Raw genomic sequence first — 22,488 nt, 5'->3', positions numbered from 1 at the left:
CTGCAATGACTTTTTTGTTGCTCCTATTTTATTTTACTAAGGAAACAATATGGCGAATATAGACACTTCATTTATTCTGTTTTTAAAACATATCTCAGAAAATACAATAAGATCTCTTTAGTACTGTTGGTTTGTTTTGTATTGGTTTGGCAAGTAGAGGTTGTTTTCTCTACCAAAACCAGCATAATGGAAAGGAAAGACTCAATGCAGGATAAGCTATGAAAAGAACTGGGACAAAAACACAGAAAGGCAAATAAACACTTAAGAAGATACTCATGTTTATTATCTGATTTACATTTGACAAAGCAAAGGGAGGTGCACGGAGAGCTGTTTGACAAAGCCGAGCCCTAGATATCACACAACAGTATTTCCCTGGCTGCACCAGAGGCCCCTGAAACACCACTCCTGGGCAGCCGTGCTCTGCAGTGAAACCACCCGGTTGTAGACACCATGGGGTCTACACTGCACTGGATACAGGCCTGTGGGCATCTGACATCAAAGCAGTGGACCATTAAGCACTTGAGAGCTCTAGTTCCAGATGTCAAAAGTCAGTGTTAGTAACCGAGTACTCATTATGTACTAGAATGGTCAGAAAAAAATAACAGACTTTGAATACTGTATAAAATACCCCTTTAAAGAGAATCAGCTCTTGTCGTGAACTGTCTCTTTATTTCCTCCCTTTGCCAAAGTCTGTTCATTCATGTCAAATCAAGGACATAAAGTATAAAACTTTTTAAAAAACTACTTAACGATGGTCATGAAATTCTCCCTAAGACCCATGCCTAAGGCTATTTACATAAGATTTGGGATCATCATAATTCAGGAAAACTTTTCATTCTGAGCTCACAAAGGTATCCCTCCTATAGATAGTAGGATACTCAGAAATACCTGAGGTATAATCACTGAGAACCCTCCTGAAGGAGAAAAAAAAAGACTGGAGTTTCCCATACTGGCATAAAAGTACATACACAGTTGATACTGAAAAATTAAAATGCGACAGGACTAAAAAGTATAACAGATAAACGGAGGAGAAACTTACTACGAAGCTTCAGGTCTTCTCACTATACTTTGCACAGCTTTGTTAGAATAGAGATTCTCAGGCTGTACCAAAAATGATTTTGGGTGGCATCTTTAAAAATAGCAAAACCCAATTTCAAAACAGATTTATTTCTAGAGACAAGAATGCACCAGTATACAATCATTATGTTTCTGGTGGAATAGTAACATCAATTTGATTTTCAAAAACTTAAGTCTGGTTTTCTTTAATTAGATGTGCTTATTTGGCTGTGAATATGCCTTCACCCTGCTTCCAAAATGATCACTTTAGCATCAGTTATTTTAAAAAGTATACTAATTGTACGGAACACTCCAAAATCTAGCTTAGTTCATAGCTATTTATATAAGATACACAAATCTGATAATTTAACACTTTGTACTACACTCTCTGGCCCTATATTTTCCTACTTCCTGATGTTTCTTGGAAACTGGCAACAGGAAGATTACCTTCTTAGAGAATAAATAAAAAACTTTAAGAATCGGCTAAAATAAGCACCCCAGAGTTACTTAAGAAAGTAGAAACTCAGATACCATTTTTTAAAAAGTGAGTTGGGAATATTCTGGAAATTTCAACATCTTTAAACAAAGAATTCTTCTGATGAGTGCCTACCACATTCAGGGACACTTACATTCACTTACGGACCTGCTGGAATCCTTTCTGAACATGTTATGTGTGAGGTCCGCTGACTTCAGCATGACTGACAGAAGGGGAGAAGACACTATAACTTTTTTTGTTTTTAAGAAATTAGAAAAGTTTTATTAAGGTTCTAAAAAGCATGGTATACTCACACATTCTTACTACTGCATGCATGTTGGTTTTTCTACCTTTTGACACAAGCTCTTCATATAGGAGAGGCACCGTAGAGGGGAAAGGAAGGAGCCTCTTCAGCCATCAGAACAGGTACATCAATGGGAATCAAAGGAGCAAAACTCTTACCAAGAATTCTTCAGAAAACTGCCTTTCAGTTAAGTCAGAAGAAAGGAGCAAAACACTTGAAAATTAAGCTCCAAAAAGATCAAGTAACATGTCTCCCATTAAAAAAAAAAAAAAGTAATTATCTTCCTCCCTCATCTCTTCTCCATCATGCCTTTCATATACTGGCGTTTTATTCTGAACTGTCCTGTGTAGAGAAAGCCATGTCATTTCATGAAGAACAGACCTTGTTTAGCAACACTTGGCAAAACAGATCTGTTTCCTGCTGAAACCTAATCCATGAGTTTCACTTTGCCATTTCACAGAATTTGTAAAAAAAAAAAAAAAAAAAGGAATCCCAGGAAAAAAGCAAAAGCTTTGACTTTCCCATTTTCCCATTAAAAAGTTCATTCTCTAATTCTATATACATCAAGAAAAAAGGCAGTGACATTTAAAAAAAAAACACAATCTCAAAGCAAGCACCTGGGTTTTACTTTAGCTTATAATAATTTAATAAGCCTGAGAATTTTTGTGCAAATACATGTCATCTTCAATGAAAAATATGCATAGCACTTTGGAAAAAGTTTAGTTGCAACTAACTTTCCTTACAAAAAAACATACAGACATAAATACACAACATTCCCTAATTCCTACTGATTGCACTTCTGGTTTATCCCCTTCCAGCCTCCAAGGAAATTTGAAAGACAAGTAATTGTGTTCATATGCCTTGGCCACTATACTTATCTAAAAGAAATATTCTGAAAACAAGTTTCCTTGGTTCCAACCTACCCATATTTTCCTTCTTAAAGTAAATCCTTCCTACCCGACCCCCTGCCTCCAATTCATGTTGTATTTTTTTGGAGGTATTGTATAAAAATACAAATTTAAAAATGAACTTTTATTAATCACAAATACAAAAGGAATTTGGGTGGTGTCTGGGCCCCTACTGGCTCAAAGGCTTGAAAACAGAAAACAAAAAGGGAGTTTCCACTATTTTGATTTTATGAAAAAGATAAAATTCCTTATTTGCTAATGCTGTGTACATACCATTTGATGGATATGTAATTTAAACAGACATTATTATTAGGGTAAAACATAAAAACTATCTCATTTGTCTCAGTAACAGACTGGGCTTAGCCCAGCAGCTCTGCTTTTTATAGGCAATGGTCAAAGCTGCTTCCTTTCTCTTCCCATCCCCTAACCTGGGTTCTTCCTGCTTTTGCTTACTAGAAGTAAATATGCTAGCAGGTTCAGTATATCTGGTATATTTCGATATTACTGAATTTATTGTCCAGTCACTTTTTATTCTCAAGATAGGAACACTCAACTGAATGAGTGAATTAAACCTTTCTTCCTTTTCTGCCTCCAAACACTCATGACCCATTCATTTATACTTTCGATTTATTAAACCTTATTCATTGGAGCCTCATCCCAATTCTGTTTCCATTCTTCCACTTTCCCCATTCCACATTCACAACCTGTCTACAACATTCCTTGTCTCTCAGTCAGACCACACTACATGTATCAGTGCAAATCTATCCTTCATGTGCTAATTTAAGAGGCCACTTAACTGCTGAACCTCAGTTTTCCTTCAGGATATCCATTTTCGGTGAAGTTGTGCAAACTGGGGTGCCAAAGCTACCCATCATGACTGGAAGACTCTGATTCCTCCTCAGTCCACTCAATAAATTGCTACCTGAATTTAAGTAAACAGCAGAGTCTGGTCTTTGAAGACCAACTTCTGCTTCTTGGCTTCTTCCATTTTCCTGTGCATCAGGGGTCTTGATCACTCTGGCTATCCCCAGTCGCTTCAGCCTGTCCACTAAGTTCATCTTCAACTGGCCAATGTCAGGAGGGTTCCGTGTAGGTCTTAAACCATACATCTCCTGGAGGAATGTTTCCGCTGGTCGAGAGGCCAAAAAATTTTCAGAGAGATGCACTCGAGGCTCAAAGGGCAAAGGAGAAGGGCAAGGTGAGTGAGATGGTGAATTCGGTGGTGTGGAAGGAATAGCCAGGGCTTTAGGGATAGGCTGGAGAAGGGGGTTCTCTGAAACCGGGCTGTGATACACTTTAGCAGAAATGCCGCGCTCTTGTAGAAGTTTGGCCAAGCTCATGGTGCTACTGAAGGTTATAGTGGAATCTCGTCGATTGGTAACAGATTCACCAATGCTGAGTCTATAGGACATAGCAGGAGAATTCACCGCCGTGTTTGATGAACTGCTACCACTACTTCCACAGGATAATGAAGGGAACCCAGAGCTTTGAAAAAAAGAAAAAAGAAAGAGAGAGAGAGAGAGAGAGAAAGAGAAAGAAAGAAAGAAAGAAAGAAAGAAAGAAAGAAAGAAAGAGAAAAGAAAAGAAAAGAAAGAACAGGAGAGTGTTTAAAAATAAAAAGTAATTTACAAGTCAGCATTTAAAGTAATTACATTAGTTATCTATAGTAAATATAGAATAAGAGGCAATACATCAGTAATTGAACTCTGTAGAAAGATCTGAAGATTAAGAATTTTGATATGTTACTTGAATGATTGGTTAATTGCAATTTGTAACTAAGTTACTAACTCATTGAAACATACTCCTTTTCATAGGATATGAAAAAGTTTACTCTTAGATAACTTTATTCCTAAATTTTAACTCAAAATATGTATCTTTGGGAATACAACTAAATTTTATGATAGAAATTAAAGACAGTAACCTTCAGAAATTTTTATATATTCATTCCATATAGTGAAATACACCAGAGTGAAACAACCCATGAGTAAATAATTATCCAATGTCTTAGAAAATACAATCTTTTATATTAAACCTAAGATGCTCTTCTAAGGAGAATTTTTTTCTTTTAATCTTACAATTTTATATTTCTAAGAACTCACAAAAGTTGAAATTGTTAAATTTCCATTTTCAAGAATGTAATTCCAAACAATAGTAGTATAAGGATACCTATGAAACAAATTTTTCTTAACCTTGACTTTGAACATGTGTTTCTGGGAAAAAAAATAATTAAAAGCTTTGACAACTATTGGAAATTTCTTATTCTATTTTGTTAGAAAGAAAAAAAAAAAACCCTAAGAAATCGTGTACTCAAGGAAATGGTGACAGAATGAAGGGAATTCCTTAGCTAATTTCCCTCCCTTGAGAAAATGTTACCAGTATTTATTAGATAAACTATCACTCTAACAAAATATTCAGATAACCAAATTCTTAGTGATTATAAAGTTATTATTAAAACTAATCATCTGTTAATAAACAAATTTTCTAAAGTACCAACTGGTATGAAAGAAAGAAACTACAAACAAGTTTGACTCCTTGGTTATACAAGTCCAACCAAGAACCTCTAATTGGATGCAGTCTATAGACTATTCTCCCAGTTTCCCACCTCCCTGGTTCTACTTTACCATAGAACTGGTATGTTCTTTCTCTCAAACTGTACACCTCATATGATGGTATTATCTTGTACTGAGAATCCTCCCAAGAACCCATTTTATAAAACTTCTTATCTTACTGACTATAAGAACAATGTAGAAAAATTGCAGATATGTGTGCTCATCACAGACTTTATGGAGATCTTTATTGGATGAAATGTAAATGCTTCCCTAAATAATTGATTTGCTCTTATATACATTGAATTATAGTTTTATTTCCCTCCACACTGGCAGCTAGAAAGATAACAAGTATTTGCATACTTGTTTTTTTCTATTTTATATCCTTACTCTCCCTTCATATGCTTCATTTTCCTTTTCTACTTGTAGTTAACATTATCTCAATGCTCTAAGTACCTTTGAAAACTACCTTAGATTCTTTTGGGAAGTGGTAGGACAGAAATAGCAGCAATGTGGCTTAATAAGAACCCTCACCTATGTGTTAGAATATGCATGTTCTAGCTTGTGTAGTGAGTACTTTAGCCTTGCCCAGAGGGTTCTGGCCTTTGCCCTCAGCTGCTGGGAGGTAATCTATACCATGTCTGACATGTTTGTTTAGGATGTGTCTTTGTTTAGGATGAAGGCTGGCCATACTAGGTGAGTCTGGCTACACCCAATAGTTTTAGGATGAAGGTTAGCCATGCCAGAGAGGACAACTAATGTGATTTAGGCCAGGGCCTTTAGGTTAGTGAACCTGGAGGTGAGCTCAACTAATGTGGGTGATAAATCAATCAATCATGACTATGCACTGAAACTTCACTAAAAAATCTGGACACTGAGGCTTGCATGAGCTTCCCTAGTGGGCAATACTCTGCATGTGCCATCATACAACAATGCTAGGAAAGTATTAAATACTAAGGACAAGGAAAACTTTTCATGTGGAACCCTCCCCAGACCTCTGACCTATGTCTCTTCCTTTGACTAATTTTAACCTGTATCCATTCCCTGTAATAAACAGCAATCATGAGCCTAATAGCTTTTGGTGAGTTCTGTGAATCTTTCTAGCAAATTATCAAACCAGAGAGTGGTTTTGGGAACCTCCAGTGAGAGCAGTCTTGTGCTGAGGACTGGTCCCCCAGATCTTGTAGTTTAGCTTACTCTGGGTATAGTTGTAGCTGGGTCATTTGTTACTTCTCTGACTTTGGACCAGTTACCTAAACTATCTATGCCTTAGTTTTTTACTTACACAATACATACTCACTTGCCCTGCCAACTTCAAAGAGTTAAAATGATCAAAGGAGAAGATACAATGTGAAAATATCATAAAGACAAGTGAAAATATCATAAAGACAAATGAAAATATCCTAAAGACATTAATTAAAATTCTGGGAGTTAAAATAAAGTAATTTTTAAAATAAATTCATGAAAACATAGTTAAGGAATGAAGCTTTAGGCCTCAAATTGCCCAGACCCCTTACCTGGGGGTAACCTGAGTGATATCAGAAGGATGCAATATCCTACAGGTGGTGAAGGTGAATGTCGAGTTTGTGCATGACAGACATTTGCCTGGGTTTGAGGTTGCAACTGAAGTAGAGATTTTAATGGAATCAAACAAAATTGAAAGACTAGGTTAATAATGCAAAACATTCATCACTATTAATTAAGCATTAGTCAAGGTTCTCTTGCACAAAAATCACCAAATATGGAAATGAAATATACATAAATATCATATTAGTATCAACTGGCTAGTATAGAGCTGAATCCTTCAATACTTTAAAATTATAATTCAAAAGGATTAAAAATAGCTTAGAAATAAGAGAAATATATATTCTGAAAAAATATAAACACCCCCACACAAGATCTAGTCTTCTAGATCTTGTTTCTAGCCAAACTATCTACTTCAATGGTTTTCAAAGTGTGGTTTGCAGATCTTGTGGGAATCCATAGGTTATAGGTCAAAATTACTTTTATAGCAATGCCAAGATGCTATTTGCTTTTTTGACTGGGTTGGCATTTGCACTGCTGGTGCAAAAGCAATGATGAGCAAAACTGCTGACTCCTTAGCAAAAATCTATAAGCTATATCAAGCTATGCTAATATTCCTCACTGTTGTCCACCCACAATAGTAAAAAAAGAAAAGAAAAAGAAAAAAAAAAAAGCCAGATTCACATAAGGATGTCCTTGATGAAGCAGTAAAAACTACTTATTAAATCCTGACTCTATATTTTAATATTCTGTGTGGTTAAATGGGAAGTAAGCATTAAGTATTCTGCATGCCAAGACACAATGGTTATCTGAAGGAAAAGCACATGGGCAACTGAGTTGAAATTTTTTCATGGAACACCATTTTTACTTGAAAGAACAACTAACAAATTACAGTTATTCAGACTTGGCTATCTGGCAGAAATTTTCGTGGAAATGAAGGTAGTGAGTCTATCTCTTCAACAAAAATAGCTTACAAGATTTGCTGTCAGTGACAAAATTTGATCTCTCAAATGAAAATTAGTTTTGGAGAACTCATACCCATCCTTGAGAGCTTTAAAGCTTTCTAATACTAAAAAGACTTAACTGATGAGATACATGGTGATATTAATGTAATTTTAATATATTATACAATGAAATATGTTAACATTTCGAAGATACGCGTTACTCAGTGAACCACTATTTTCCAAATGACCAGTGCATGATGTTACAAAATCATGCTTGGGTAAAAGATGCATTCAAAGTGTAAATAGACCAAAACATTTTGTAACTAAGTATGACAAGTTCACTGACAGGTCTGGATTCCATATTGCTCTATAAAGCTTAAAGAAGCTACCACTTATCAAGTTTTGGTATAATATCAAAGAATTATCCACAAATACCTGAAGAGGCTATTAAAATACTCTCTCCTTTTACAACTACACACCTGTGTGAGCCTGCCTTTTCTTCATACTCTTCAGACAAAAAACCATATTATAATAGACTGAATGTGGAAGCTATATTAAAATCCAGCCATCTTCTCTTAAGCCTTAAGTGAGAGACTTGCAAAATTGTAAAAACAAAACCATTCTATTCATTACTTAAATAGCTATTTTTCATAAAACATAGTGTTAGCATGTAATTATTATTTTTAAATGAGTTTATAAATATTTTGATAATTTCTCAGTTTTGATTTCTAATATGGTAAATAGCAATAGATATAACCCACCAAGACAAGCTGTCTGTGATTCTCAATGGTTTTTAAGGGTATAAAAAGATCCTGAGCCCAAAAGGCTTACGAACCACTGTCACCACAGATATTAATTTTCTTCAACTCAGGACTGAGTGCATTCAAGTTAAATTTAAAGGGAGGCTGTCAAGTTGCCATACTGTAAGTCAGAATACAGAATTACTAGACTACACTCCACTAAGCACTGTTCTTACCTGTAACTGGACCACTAGCTGAAGTAATAGCTGGAAGGAAAATTCCTGTTACTGGCTTGGATACTGAAGGTTTCTGTTCCACTTGAAAAGTGATACCTTCCTCTTCATCCTCTTCTAAATCCGAGAGGTGATAGATGGCATCCCTGGGCAACTGGGTAAAGCCTTTAGTGATGACACCTGGTCGTGGGTCAAGAATGGTTCCTAAATTTGGTTGAGCGAGCTGCTGCCAGTGGTGCAAAGTTTGTGATCCTGAATGTGCAAGACCAAAAACAAAACAAAACCCATAAAGCATATTTTAAATTTCCCACAAATATTCAATTTTGAAACAGAGGCTAAAATTATATGTATAAAAAAGTAAGGATAATAATAAAAGTAAGGACTATGTGTAAAAAAATAAGGATAAAATTACTTAGTCTTAATATTTTGGTAAAATTTTATAAAGTTCTTTGTGGAAGACTGACAAGATGTTAAAGGTATGAATGATAATCTTTCTGTTTCAAAAGTAAAGTTTACAAAGGACATCTATTCTTCCCAATGCTCATGACTCTCCTTTCCCTAGGCTCTCCAGGGAGAATAGGAACATGAAGGAGATGCTAAAAGGAGGATATATCCCCATGGTTTCTGTCTAAGAATCATGGTGAATGACCATCCCAAGCACCCGCACCAGATGCAATATCTAATTATATCACTACAGACATTTCACCCTAAAGGGGGCAACTCTGACAAATACCTGCACTGATCATTAATGAATGAAACTAACTTGTATAACCCTTGAGTTTGAAGGGTCCTTCTATATTACCTACTCAAAATTTTGTCTACTATATGTAGACTCTTTTATGATAACAACAGAATCATTTTAAGGTAATCAATATTCCATAAAATAAATTTATTTTAAATTCAAGTTCTACCTTGGGGGGAAAGAAACAACAACAACAAAAAACACAACAACAACAAAAAACCCAACCCAGACACACATACCTCTAAGTAAATGACACTTCCTGGTAAAGAAGTCTTTTTTGAAAAGAAAGGTAGAGATGAAGCATTACATCCATATTATTTTTTAAAATTTATCTACCATTATTCCATTTATTTTACCATGAAAACTGCTGTTGATGATATTTCTTAGCTAAGGACAAGAAAAGACGTTCCTCTTCCCTCACATTTATATTAAAAAAAAAAAAATACTGATGGCTGATGACTTGGAGAATGCAGATCTCTTCACTCTTTTTCCACAAAGTACTATAACAGACTGTCATACAAATGAGGTTTAGGGGTAATAAAGGTATCTCCTGCACATAGCCCTCTTATAATACAAAGTTCAATTCCAGGAAAAGGAAAGGCTAAAATGAGCAACATGGCTTAAGAATGGCCCTTACTGATTTATTACCTTCAAGGGGCTTGACAATCTGTAATTTTTCAGGCATAAAACCTCGAAGGCAAGTGGCACTGCTGAGGTCTGTGATCTCTGACTGGTCGGTGCAGAGAGAAGCAAGGCTCTCTGTGGGGGTGCCACAGCCACTAATCCCTTCTTTCTGGTCAGCCAGAACCTGGATCTTCCGCTCCCATTCTTCAGCAAAGAACTGCTTCTCACTTAAGTAGTTCTGTCGCCGCAGACTAAGGCGATGCAATGCTGTAGCCAAATCACTATCTCCAGAAGGTCCTGCTTGACTCACCTTCTGAACGTTCCTACGGGAAAATCATTCACTGACTAGATCTGTAAGGGCAATAAACACAACCTAGACTTCTCTTTTCTACAATGGTGAATGTTCAGGAGACTGATCTTAAAATCATAGTGTTTTTTCTTAGATATCAAGAATATAGAAATAATAACAATATCACTAATACTATACATCATTTTTTACTCATTTCAAGCAACTTCAGACAAGCAAAAATATACTTATGTTTACTAACTTTTCTATTTCAGTTAATTTTTATAGTGAAGTATAATTAACATACGATGTTATATTAGTTTCAGGTATACAACATACTGATTTGAGAACTAATAAACATTACTCAATGCTCACCATGCTAAGTGTAGTCAGTTTATGAAACTACAGATACGACTATCTATAAATTGAATTTAAGCAGCCAGAAAAATAAATGTTGTCATATAGCACTGAATCTGTAATACCAATTGATTGCAAGAGGTATTATTATTTTATTTTATGTGCTACTAAGGAAGAAAATAAAAATGCTACCCATTAAATTATGATATGCCATTAACTACAAAACATAAATTATTTCAAAAATATTAAAATGTGAAATAATTTGCTTTGTGCCATGGAATCCTCTATGAATATTGTAGAACATATATATATATAAAAAAAACCCCAAGATTTGTAAATACTACATTTTCATAGTCCTGTGAACACACGTGTTCACTTTTCAGTATTTTTCAAATTGGAGGTTTCTTCGATTGATATCAAAAGAAAGAGCAGCAAGTCAAGCTAGCTGTAGCTGCTCCTGGCTACTGTATGTGAATTCACAAAGATCTGTTTGTTGATCTTCGTCTACAGTAATTGTGTACAATGACATAGTAATGACACAGAAAGCTACTATGGGTGCAAATTCAAATACAACAGAAAACCCAGGGTGATAGATCCTTTTCTTTCTTTGTTTTTTCCTTTTTAGAAACACCAAAATTTTTATTTTTGAACCAAACAAATTGCATCCATGCACCAATTCTGTAGTTTACAGAAATGTGACAATACCCTCCTGTGGAGTGACCATGGGCAAGCTACAGAATGATTTAAGCCTCACTTTCTTCAACTATAAATTGAGAAGATATAGTACCTATACTACAGGGTTGGTGTTGACAGGATTAACAAGATTTAGCTCCTAGTCCACAATTAGTGTTCACTAATGGTAAGAACACCACCACTACTACCATTGATAATAGCTAATACTTACTGGATATTTGGTATGTTCTAGGATAGATTTCTGCATTAGGAAAGATTCCTCTCAGATGCCAAACATTTACCTTTCAAAAGTCTTCAGCTGACTTTCCAGTAATGCTGTTTAATTTTAGTTATATGTAATTCAGTAAGATAAATTAATGAAAACTAGAAAAAAAACTAAATTTAAACAAATATGAAGTTAAGAGCAACTTACTTTTTCTCAATAGGTATTCAAGTTTACCATTTATCCTAAAGGCACCAAAACAGTTGAGATTATGAGCATGGGTTATGAGAAAGTGTTATCTGATGCTATGTATAACTGCCAATGACCCAACAGATTCAAACAAATTTGACTTAGACCATAAAGATTTAGACACAAACTTTACCATACTAAAGAAGAAAGTAGTAAAGAATTTTATAGGTCAGTGCAAGTTCCATTTTGAATACACTTAATTAAATATAGCCTTTTCACTCTAAAAACTTTTATGAAGCCAATGATCTATCTTACAAATAATGCTATAGGGCATCATTACTGAATGAAAACTGATAGTTCCAGAACTTCCTTGGAATGGCACAGAACAATACTTGGAATATAAGTATGTGAATCTGGTATGTTAATGCCATACAAAATATAGAATCACTGCCATGATCTATGTTTCTTACTCTGAAACCTCTTCTGAGTTGCTCCCCTGATTCAGGAGTGTTTTTTCCTCTGTTTGTTGTAAACCAGACTCAAAAGGTTTTGCTGTCATGATGACACTTGAACGGTTGGACCCAGGAATAGGTAGCAGAGCTGGGAATGGGACACAGCGGCCCCGTGTGTCATTGGCAACCTTGACAGTATCAAATATTCGTTTCTGTTGGGCTCTGTCAAAAAAGAAATGTTCATTATTGTACTGGCTACCATTGGAGTATTTTAGAAGAGACACATATGTACAATTTATTAAAAAATAGCAGCGGTTTAGCACCTGCCTTTGGCCCAGGGCGCGATCCCTGGAGACCTGGGATCGAATCCCACATCGGGCTCCTGGTGCATGGAGCCTGCTTCTCCCTCTGCCTGTGTCTCTGCCTCTCTCTCTCTCTCCCTCTGTGTCTTTCATGAATAAATAAATTTTTTTTTTTAAAGCGCTGAAGGCAGGCACTTAACCGCTGAGTCACCCAGGGATCCCAATAAATAAAATCTTTAAAAAAAAAATAAAATAAATAAAGCCACCTTGACTATCCTCTAAAGTTTAGGAGAAATTATTAGAAAATAAACTTCAGAACAAGTGAGTGCTCTTACAAATGTGAGCACTATGAAAAAAACCTGAATACTAAGCAGATTTACAACTGAATCTCAAAATACCTATCACTTAGGGCTGTGGCTTTTTAAAAATTTCATCCCAATGCTTGGGTAATAATACATGTGATTTGTACTTACTTTTGTTTAAAGAGAGAAGATTCCTCATCCAAACTCAACTTTTTACGCATGGTCCCCTCAATCTCAGCTGCCAGAGATTCCTAAGAAAAAGAATTTGAGATTCCTATACTGATTATGTAAGAAGCCTGTTAGAAGAAATGAATTATCCTTAAATTAATTGAGTCTCCAGAGTCCAGTACTTTTGGTGTTATAATAAAAGAAAACACAAGAAAACTGTCACAGGCCAAAATACAAGGAAAAAAAGAGATATTCTGGAAATCTAACTTTTAACAAGAACCAATTTTTTTATCATGATATATTTCACAGAACAGTGGAAAAAACCAACATGATAAATAGAAACTATTACATATGGAGACACAAAAAACAAAAGGTCTGAAAGGCTATAAACCAAGATGCCAATAATAATTCTCTCGAGGTCAGGATCTGATGGTATTTCATAATTTCTTTTTGCTTCTTTTAATTTCTAACTCTTCCACAAATAAATACATATAGCTTTTATAATATAGAAAAATCATTAAAGGAAAAGTAAGCAGGTTTCCCTTTTCCCCAGTCAGAGATGAGGATTTAATCTAGCATGGGTGCCATGCTCAGTGAAGCTGAGCAGACAATGACTAGAATTGGAGGTACTGGTGTGAACTCATATTTTTAAATATATATATATAGAGAGATGAACATAAATATGGACAGAAACATAGATATTGATGTGTTTGAGTGGGTGTATGTATGAACACACACATATCTTCTAGCTCTATCTGCTGAGAGGGCCTAGATGAAACAACACTCTAGTGGCAATGGATATACGGGACCCAAATCTTGAATTCTAAGTATCATTCCTCATTAAAACTAACCAGACCTCCCTGGAGAAAAGGCTGATTCCAGGACTGGGACAGGAAAAGCCAAGATAAGTTTGGAGATCCCACTGGCCATATCTGGTACAATTTAAGTATCAAAATATAAAATAGTAATAATGTATTATAATCCACTGACTAAAATGAGGCAGAAATGGGGCTTCTCGGTGGCTAAATTGGTTATGTACCTGACTCTTGATTTTGACTCAGGTTACAATCTCAGGGTTGTGAGATCAAGCTCCGTGTCAGGCTTCATGCTGGGTGTGGAGTCTGCTAAAGATTCTCCCTCTCTACCCTGCCTGCCCTTCAATAAATGAATGAATGGGTGAATGAATGAATGAGTGAATGAATGAAGCAGAAAGGCTCTGACAAAACAATGTCAATTAATAAATGTCGAAAAAATTATGGAATTAGAAAATCACCATTTGGCAATCCTCATAGTAATAAATGAGACAAATATGAACCATTATGGAATGTTAAAACTAGTGGATAAAAGTTTGCTAAGAAAAACAGGATATTTAAATAGTCTCAAAGTATAGTATCTTTCCACAAAATAGTAACTTGGACCACTTGTCTAAGGTAGCATCTGCCAATTTTCATCATTGCAAAATTAATTAGTAACATTAATTTAATTATCAACACTGATTAACTTTAGAGTGGGAAAAGTTGGCAGATATATTGTAACCTAGTTATCAAAGTTAATTAACATCATCAGTAAAGGGATAAATAGACAATGTGAGCCTCCTGTTCCAGTGGAAGAACATGGCATTATTTCTGCCAAAAATACACTGCCTGAATCTAATCCTGAGGAAACATCAGATAAACCCAAATTGAGGACATTCTACAAAGGTCATGAAAGGCAAGCAAACAACCAAATGTAATATATCCTTCAAAGGACATGGTTGGGACAAGTGGCAAAATTTAAATGAGCTCTGTGGATGAGACAGTATAGTATATATATGATAATTTCCTGACTTTGATGACTTTGATGGTTCTAGTGTGGTAAAATAGAGTTGTTATTTTTGGTAGATATACACTGAAGTAGTAGAAGTTAATAGGGTATATCTGTAACTTATTGTGAAATGGTCCAGAAAAAAAAAACAAAAGAATGATATGGCCAATGTAATTAAATGTTAAAAACTGATGAATATAGGTGAAGAATATATGAGAGTTTTTGTACTATTGTTGCAATATTACCCTAAGTTTAAAATTATTTCAAAATAAAAAGTTAAAATACAAAAATCCTGTTCCCATGCTTTTCAAAAAAATCTACTATAATTTATAGTTTGTCTTTTAAAAATGTCACAGGATTGCTTATAAGTACTTATGAACCAGACTGTTAAAATAATTCTTTGAACCAATATTACAAATTCTGGCATAAACTCACAAGTTTTCACTAATTTCTTTAATTCAAAAAATACTATATATTGATGAATTACACAAACACGAGTCCTGCTCTCATGGCACTTATATTCTAGGTGGAATTAAATATATCAAGAAACTCGGGATCCCTGGGTGGCGCAGCGGTTTGGCGCCTGCCTTTGGCCCAGGGCGCGATCCTGGAGACCCGGGATTGAATCCCACGTCAGGCTCCCGGTGCATGGAGCCTGCTTCTCCCTCTGCCTGTGTCTCTGCCTCTCTCTCTATCTCTCTGTGACTATCATAAATAAATAAAAATTAAAAAAAATTTTTATCAAGAAACTCAAGATCTGTTGAAAGAGGTTTTAGATGTTCAGAGTTCTATTTGAATAAGTAGCATGTGGTGGGCCTAGGGTAAGGATGCTTACCCAAGTTTATTAAGCAGCTCTATGGTATACAGGCCTGAACCTAATTTCCTTAGGGTTCATCTCATATATTAACAATAAACCTGGAAGGTCATCTGTTAGAAGAAAGGTTGCAGTAAATAAGAGTATTAAGATAGAGGTAAATATGTAAATCAAGGCCTAAATCAATAAATGAATTCCAGAAACAAGAACAAACCATGCTAACTCTTCTCAAGATACTTTACACCACCAGAAATCATATCACTCTCAGAACAATCTAATCTTAAGCCAGTTTCCTTAAACAAGTAATAGATTTTCCAGAAAAACTCACCCCAGAAAAAGCTCCATATGACTGTGAAAGGTAAAGATGAGCAGAAGGGCCAGATCTACTTCGAAGTTCCTTTATTTCTTCTTGAGATTCATGCAACATTCCCAGACATTCCATATTCCTGTCTTGTAACTCATGCAGCTGAAAAAAAGGATGATAATTAGTTATATTCTCAAAATGACAATGGGGAAAATAAACCCCATCAGGATAAGTATTAATTTTATCCAGAGGGCTAGATAACTTCATGAATATACTTTCAACAGAAAAGCTCTAAAACAAACTAGGCAGGGAGAGTATATATCTATATATATCTATCAATTTTTAAGTCACCAGAACTAGGGATGTTTTGGTCAGAGTTACACATAAACATGATTACCTAAAAATCTGAAATGTAGCTGAAGTAACTGTAACCATTAATTCAATATTTAATGTTTCATACCCTTAAAAAAAACTTACAGAGGTGGGGCACCTGGGTGGCTCAGTCAGGCATCTGTCTTCAGCTCAGGTCAAGATTGGGGTTCCTGGGCCAATCCTCCTCAGCAGGGAGTCTGCTTCTCCCTCTGCCCTTCCCCCTGCTCATGCTCGCTCTCTCTCCCAAATCAATCAATCAATCAATCAATCAATAAAATCTTAAAATAATTACAGAGGTAGAGTAATAGCTGTGGGTCAAGTTAGGTCTAGCATGTTAGATGTGCATATTTTTAAACATCACTCTGAAGTCGTAAATGAAAATATGAAGTCTACAAAGTACTATATATGTTGCCAGGGTGCTCAATCATCCTAAACAAGTAGTTTCTCCTCCCTTGTTTCAGAATCTTCTTTATATAGTTAGGTATGTAAGTATGGCAAAAGAGTATATAATTTTTTTTAAAAAAGATTATATTTATTTATTCATGAAAGACACAGAGAGAGAGGCAGACATAGGCAGAGGGAGAAGAAGGCTCCATGCAGGGAGCCTGATGTGGGACTTGATCCCAGGTCCCCAGGATCACGCTCTAGCCCGAAGGCAGGCACTAAACCACTGAGCCACCCGGGCTGCCCTGCCCTATAATTTTCAGAGTACATTTTAGTTTCAAAAATTTTTTTCAAGTGTGGTATGTGGACTGGATCATGCAGATTCTAGACCCTTACTGTAGACCTACTCTCTTGGAAACTTTTAGGGATGGTGCATAGGAATATCCATTTATAACTCATTTTGCCAGGTGATTATTATGTCTGCTAGGGAACCACTATTATATCTAATAAACAGAATTTTTATATAGATAGAAAGTAAAATATTTTTGGTGTTTCTCCTGCCATAGCTGCAAAAACACCTATTATTAGAAATTATTTTAAAAAACTGTTGGGTTACAGTAGACTGGTAAAAGGGTCACATATTCTTAAAAAATCTTATAAAAGACAAGGTTTTCCCTATTAATCAAGAAAGATGTCATGTTATTAGTTTTAGGGACAGAATCTTTAAATTGCTTTACTTCTTTGATCTCATAATTTAATATTATTCTTTCATTGTTATTTAAAATCTGGTAATAACCTTTAATCATTCTTACTCATAAAGATGAAACTATTCATCCTCTCTCCCCCCCAATATTACACAAGATAAAGGAAAATTTGATTACCTCCATTGTCAGTTGTCTTTGGGCATCTTTGGAAGCTTGTAGGTGAAGTCTCAGTTCCTCCTTCTCAATCACATGCTAACAACATATTTAAAAAAAAATGAGCCTTCCCATATAAAATATGGGCTACTTTCCCTTTTTAAAGACATCTTAAGAGTGTCTCTCAGGAGTATGGTCTAGAGGCTTATAAAAAGCTAATCCTTCAAAAGCCAAATAAGAGCTATTAAAGGGCAGAATACAAAATCTATTAAGGTGTTCAGATGTCAATGAGCATAAGTCACCAGTTCATATCTTAGTTTTCTAAGGAAAATCTAACCCCATTTGACAGAGGGACAAATAGTAACTTGAAAGAAGTTATTCATATTTCATGACAGAGAAAGACCATACCAGCAGTCAGGCCAAAGCATGGTAAAGGGGTAGGGAGCATGCTTGCTTGCTCTGTTTAATGTATCTAGCACTTTGCAGAGTGTATGATACTAGGGCAGTGCTTAAGAAACATCTGCTGAATGAATGAATGAATGAACTTACTTCTTTAACTTTGTGCTGAAGATCCACAATTTGAGACAAGAGAGAAGAGATCTCTTCTTGGTACCGAATCAGTTCATCACTCTTCCCAGACAATTCTTCAGTCATTCTGGACATCTGAGCATTGGTTTCACCTGGGAAACAAAAGATAAATTTAAAAATTAATAAAAATGTAGAGTAGGGTTTGACAAACTATTTCCTATAGGCTAAGTCCTATTTTGTAACAAGCAGGGGACTATATCATGAAGGGATTTTTAACATAAATTTGAAAAATAAACCCAAATAACTGAATAGAGGAAAATAAAGATTCTTCTGAAATAGGCTAATGCTGAGAGGTGACCTGTAAGGCAAGCAAGCTAGAAGTTTTGCCTCAATCTTTTTCTTTATGCAGGACAAGAAGGCGAATTGCATATGTTTGCAAATTCTAACAACATCTCATTTATGTCTCTGAAAACCCTTCAGGGACATCAATAATACCCCGCAAGCAATGAAAATTAAACAACAAACGTACATTTCCAAATAAACAGTCACAATCTGTTAAAGCTGTGGAAATGGTTCTGCATAAGAGACTCTCTGGGATACCTTGCAAACTGAGTAAGGCCTCTGATGCAATCCTTAGAGCCTAGCATTCTTACATGCATATGGAATAGAAACTTTAGAATTCCATGAAGTAAATCTTGCATTTAAAACTCTGACATCAAACACAAATGGCAAAACTATTTCTCAGTGTTAGATGAAACTATTTTAAAATTGACAAAAGCTCTATAACATTTCAAAGGATGGCAATAAGAAGCTAGAAGACTGGGATCTAAGCTTTTGGGCAAGTCATTTCCTCTTTTGTTTTTAAAAGTCTAAGAGGTGTGTAATGAACTTCTGATGGAGAAGATTCAAGTGACATTCCTTCTGGTACTCTAACATTGAACTAATTTTATTTCAGTAGCTAAGCTATCATATTCTGACACCCATAGCCCAGATGAATTGGTATGATGTTTCATATCTTCTCTTTCAACATAAAAGGTTATATATTTATAGAGAAATTAAGTATCTTCCTCCAGTAAAGCCTTTTTCTGATTCATTTTTAAAAATCATTTTAAATTAACAATATCGCACCAAAATAGGCTGTTACAGAGCATACAACTGCACTTAATACTCATTGAAAGCTTCATTTCCTTTCATGTGCTAAAACTGATAAGAAAACTAGGTCTTAAAAGATGATGGCAATTTGCAATAAAGATACTTCTTGAAAGTACATATGGTATTTTGTTTAGAGTTGTGGGCTCAATGTGATATTCCAAGATTTTCAATAACTACTTAAAATTGTTTCTTGAGATGTCTCTACTGAAACCACTGATTTACTTTCTGAGTTGGTGATAATGTCACCAGAGAACTGTCCAAAAACTATGAAATAAAATGTGTTAATACATACGAAGTTCTTTAACACAGTCATTGACAAGCTGTTGTTCCTTCTCTTCATAGGTAATAGTTTCTGTCTTTATGTGACAAGCCTTTAAGAAAAAAAAAATCAGTCTGTGATAACATCTTCCAATGACTTTACAGTATTCACTTAAAAACATTCAATGCTCATTTGAAGATAAAAGTCCATCAGTTAAAAAGGAAACATAAAATCCAAAAAGCTTTATCTAAAATAGATATGCGACAGGATATAATAAATATCTCCCCTTCATTCCTCTCAGGGCCTTTATACATGCCTATTCATCCCCCACCCTCACATGGTTCCCCTCCCCCTTACTTTTCTGGCTCGCTAATCCTAGGCTTGGATAAAATGTCATTTACTTAAGTAGGACTTTGATTCTCCCCCATATGTAAGTTCCAGAAACCCTGTAATTTTCCAACACAGTTCTTATCATAGTTTTAATCATTTAATTATTTGTGTAAACGCCATAAGATATATATTAAAAAAAAAAGATATATATTCCATGGTGTGACTCTCTATTTCATCTATCAGTTTGCTTATCTATTTGTCAATGAATGGGATCTAAGGGACAATGGAAGGCAAATACACATGCCTTGGCTGTCACCCCCTTGTTGGAATATCAATAGTAAATACTTATTATGCCATATTTTACCTCAATACTACATGGATCTAAATCTGTGGCCTTTAAGGTAAAAGGAAAGTGGGAATCAGGTTGAATGTACCTTGGATCGAAGGGCCATATTCTCCTCTTCCAGTTCCTTGAGTTTTTCTTGCAGCATGTCCAACTGTAGCAAACCTTGAGATAAGCTAAAGGACTCATTGAACCGAAGAGGTGTAGAACAGCTGGAATCAGTTTCACTCTCTTCAGAAGCAATGGAGACAATTCGAAGTAATTCATCTTTCTTGGACAGCTCATGCTGCAGTTGATTAACCTGCAACCAAAGGGCTTGATTTATAAGATGTTCTTTATTTTGCATTATTTACATATAATATTGCTTTTAATTCATGGAGCAATCGTTTCTCACCATAAAATAAAATCATAAAACTAGCTGCTAGATTTTATTAAGGTTACAAGTGTTAAAAAGAGAATAACAAACCTCAGATACTTAAGACATAATGTTAGTGTTAACAAATGTAGCTTTTTCAATACTAGGTGAAAAGCCAATTTTTATATTCTATATAATAAGAATGTAGGAAGAAAATTTCATGTAAGATAATGATGCATTCATACGTAAAAACAAAGCAAAACTGAAGAACCTGCAAACTGTCAGTAGAGACCTCTCCTTCAAAGTCTCATCCTGAATAAAGGCTCATATTTTTAAGCTTTTAAGTTAAATATAACTCTGCATGACTTTCTAACTTTAGTTTTGTAAAATAAATATTTTCACAAAGGCTCAAATGTTATTAAACACAATGCATTTATAAAATAAAAATGAAACCAGATAATAACAAACAACAGCAAATTTTAAATGTAACCATTCAGGTTAAGAATAAATCAGTTCTCTCTAAAAATATTTATTGCATGAAATAAATACATTTTCAAAAATTTCCTTTTCCTTTTGTTTGGGTTTTTGAATAAAGATACTTCATCTGGGTATCTATTATTTAGGGTTATTTTTTCAAAACAAATTTAAGATAAGATCCCAAGGAAGTCTACGTAAAGGGAGGAGGAGAAAGTGTTAGAATCTAAGCATGGTGTTAGTTTCGTAGGTACTGAACACAGCCTGTTATATTGACTAAGGTAGAGTCACATGAGCACTCCTCTGTACAATAACATTTCATTTCTCTACTGGTTAGTTCGATGGTTGCCAACAAAGTCAACAAGTACTGGTGTTATTTAGCTACCTGTTATTTTAGGGGCACCCGGAAAAAAAAATTTCTTCGTTGACCAAGAACTAATTATTTCATGCTTGACCAATGACTTACTTGATCAAAGGCTTGTCCCAGTTGCTCCTCCAGAGCTTCATTCTGCTCAGACAAGACATGATTCCGTTTTAAGAGAGCTTGTCCAATTCGAGCAGCTAGCTCCAGATCACGATCTCTCTGTTAAAATACCAAATACAACTTCTGAGTACAAACAAAATTAAATGGTAGTTTAGAAATTCTTCAGTTTTGCTAAACTCAAAAGCAATGTCCTAGAAAGCATCAAGATTCATTTTAATGTCCAGCTATCACAAATAAACACAAGGCCTGATACACAAGTGGTGTTTAATATGTGCTCATCAAATGGATGGCTACCAGTTATAGATTTAAGAGAGCATTTCTTTTCAAGTGAGATTTATTGATCACCTTATTAATTAGGATCAAGCAACCCAATTTTTAAACTTATGATTTGGGGGAATTAAAAAATCAATATAGCCTTTAAAAACTGAGGCTAGGGGCTGGCACATAATGAAAGCCCAACAAATATTTGTTGAATGCATTTGTCTATTAAGCATGGTAATGATACAGTATTATGTTGAAAACAGTTCCAATTGGGATAGAGTTTCTATGCATTCAGTCAGAGGCTTAAAGGAAAGCATAAACAAGAGCCCTATTGTCAACTGCTGCAAAAATGATAATGTTAGATAAAAAAGAGGGGATAACAGACTAGAAGTTTTGAGACTATAGGTTCTGCTAAAGCATAAAAAAAGGAGTCTAAAGAAGTCAGTGGTAAAAAACAAAACAAAACAAAAAAACCATCAGTGGTAATGATGCAGGGAGGCCTAGAGTAAAGCCAAGCAAAGCAAGAGTTACTCCTTCTATATAAATGGTGATACTTAGCAAGGGTGTAGGAATCCCACCTATGTGATAGTGGTGAGGACTGTATTCTGTAGGATGAAAACAGTCAATATACCTCTAGCTGCTTTATATATATATGAGCATGGATGTGTTCCACTTAATCACTGTAAATAAAATTAAGCTTCTATCCTTTTATTTTATAACA

At 35.1% G+C, this 22,488-nt stretch overlaps 1 protein-coding gene across 4 annotated transcripts in view; it reads right to left on the bottom strand.

The window, feature by feature from the left end:
- Positions 1–256: 256 nt before the first annotated feature.
- The window catches only part of TRAK2 (trafficking kinesin protein 2), a 63,690-nt gene continuing 41,458 nt past the window's right edge, over positions 257–22,488 (bottom strand). For all 4 annotated transcript variants that reach the window (XM_026002541.2, XM_026002540.2, XM_026002542.2 and 1 more), the window contains 12 exons: positions 21,489–21,605; positions 20,285–20,494; positions 19,554–19,632; positions 18,131–18,261; positions 17,606–17,680; positions 15,993–16,130; positions 13,051–13,130; positions 12,294–12,497; positions 10,121–10,419; positions 8,734–8,982; positions 6,807–6,912; positions 257–4,228 (listed from right to left, as the gene is read on the bottom strand). In XM_026002541.2, the coding sequence (XP_025858326.1) occupies positions 3,550–4,228; positions 6,807–6,912; positions 8,734–8,982; positions 10,121–10,419; positions 12,294–12,497; positions 13,051–13,130; positions 15,993–16,130; positions 17,606–17,680; positions 18,131–18,261; positions 19,554–19,632; positions 20,285–20,494; positions 21,489–21,605 (2,367 nt within the window). In that variant the 3' untranslated portion in view covers positions 257–3,549. The remainder of the gene's footprint in view (positions 4,229–6,806; positions 6,913–8,733; positions 8,983–10,120; positions 10,420–12,293; positions 12,498–13,050; positions 13,131–15,992; positions 16,131–17,605; positions 17,681–18,130; positions 18,262–19,553; positions 19,633–20,284; positions 20,495–21,488; positions 21,606–22,488) is intronic.

This window comes from Vulpes vulpes, chromosome 16 (assembly GCF_048418805.1).
Source record: "Vulpes vulpes isolate BD-2025 chromosome 16, VulVul3, whole genome shotgun sequence".
NCBI classification, from domain to species: Eukaryota; Metazoa; Chordata; class Mammalia; order Carnivora; family Canidae; genus Vulpes; species Vulpes vulpes.
This window is presented reverse-complemented; position numbering and strand designations above follow the sequence as displayed.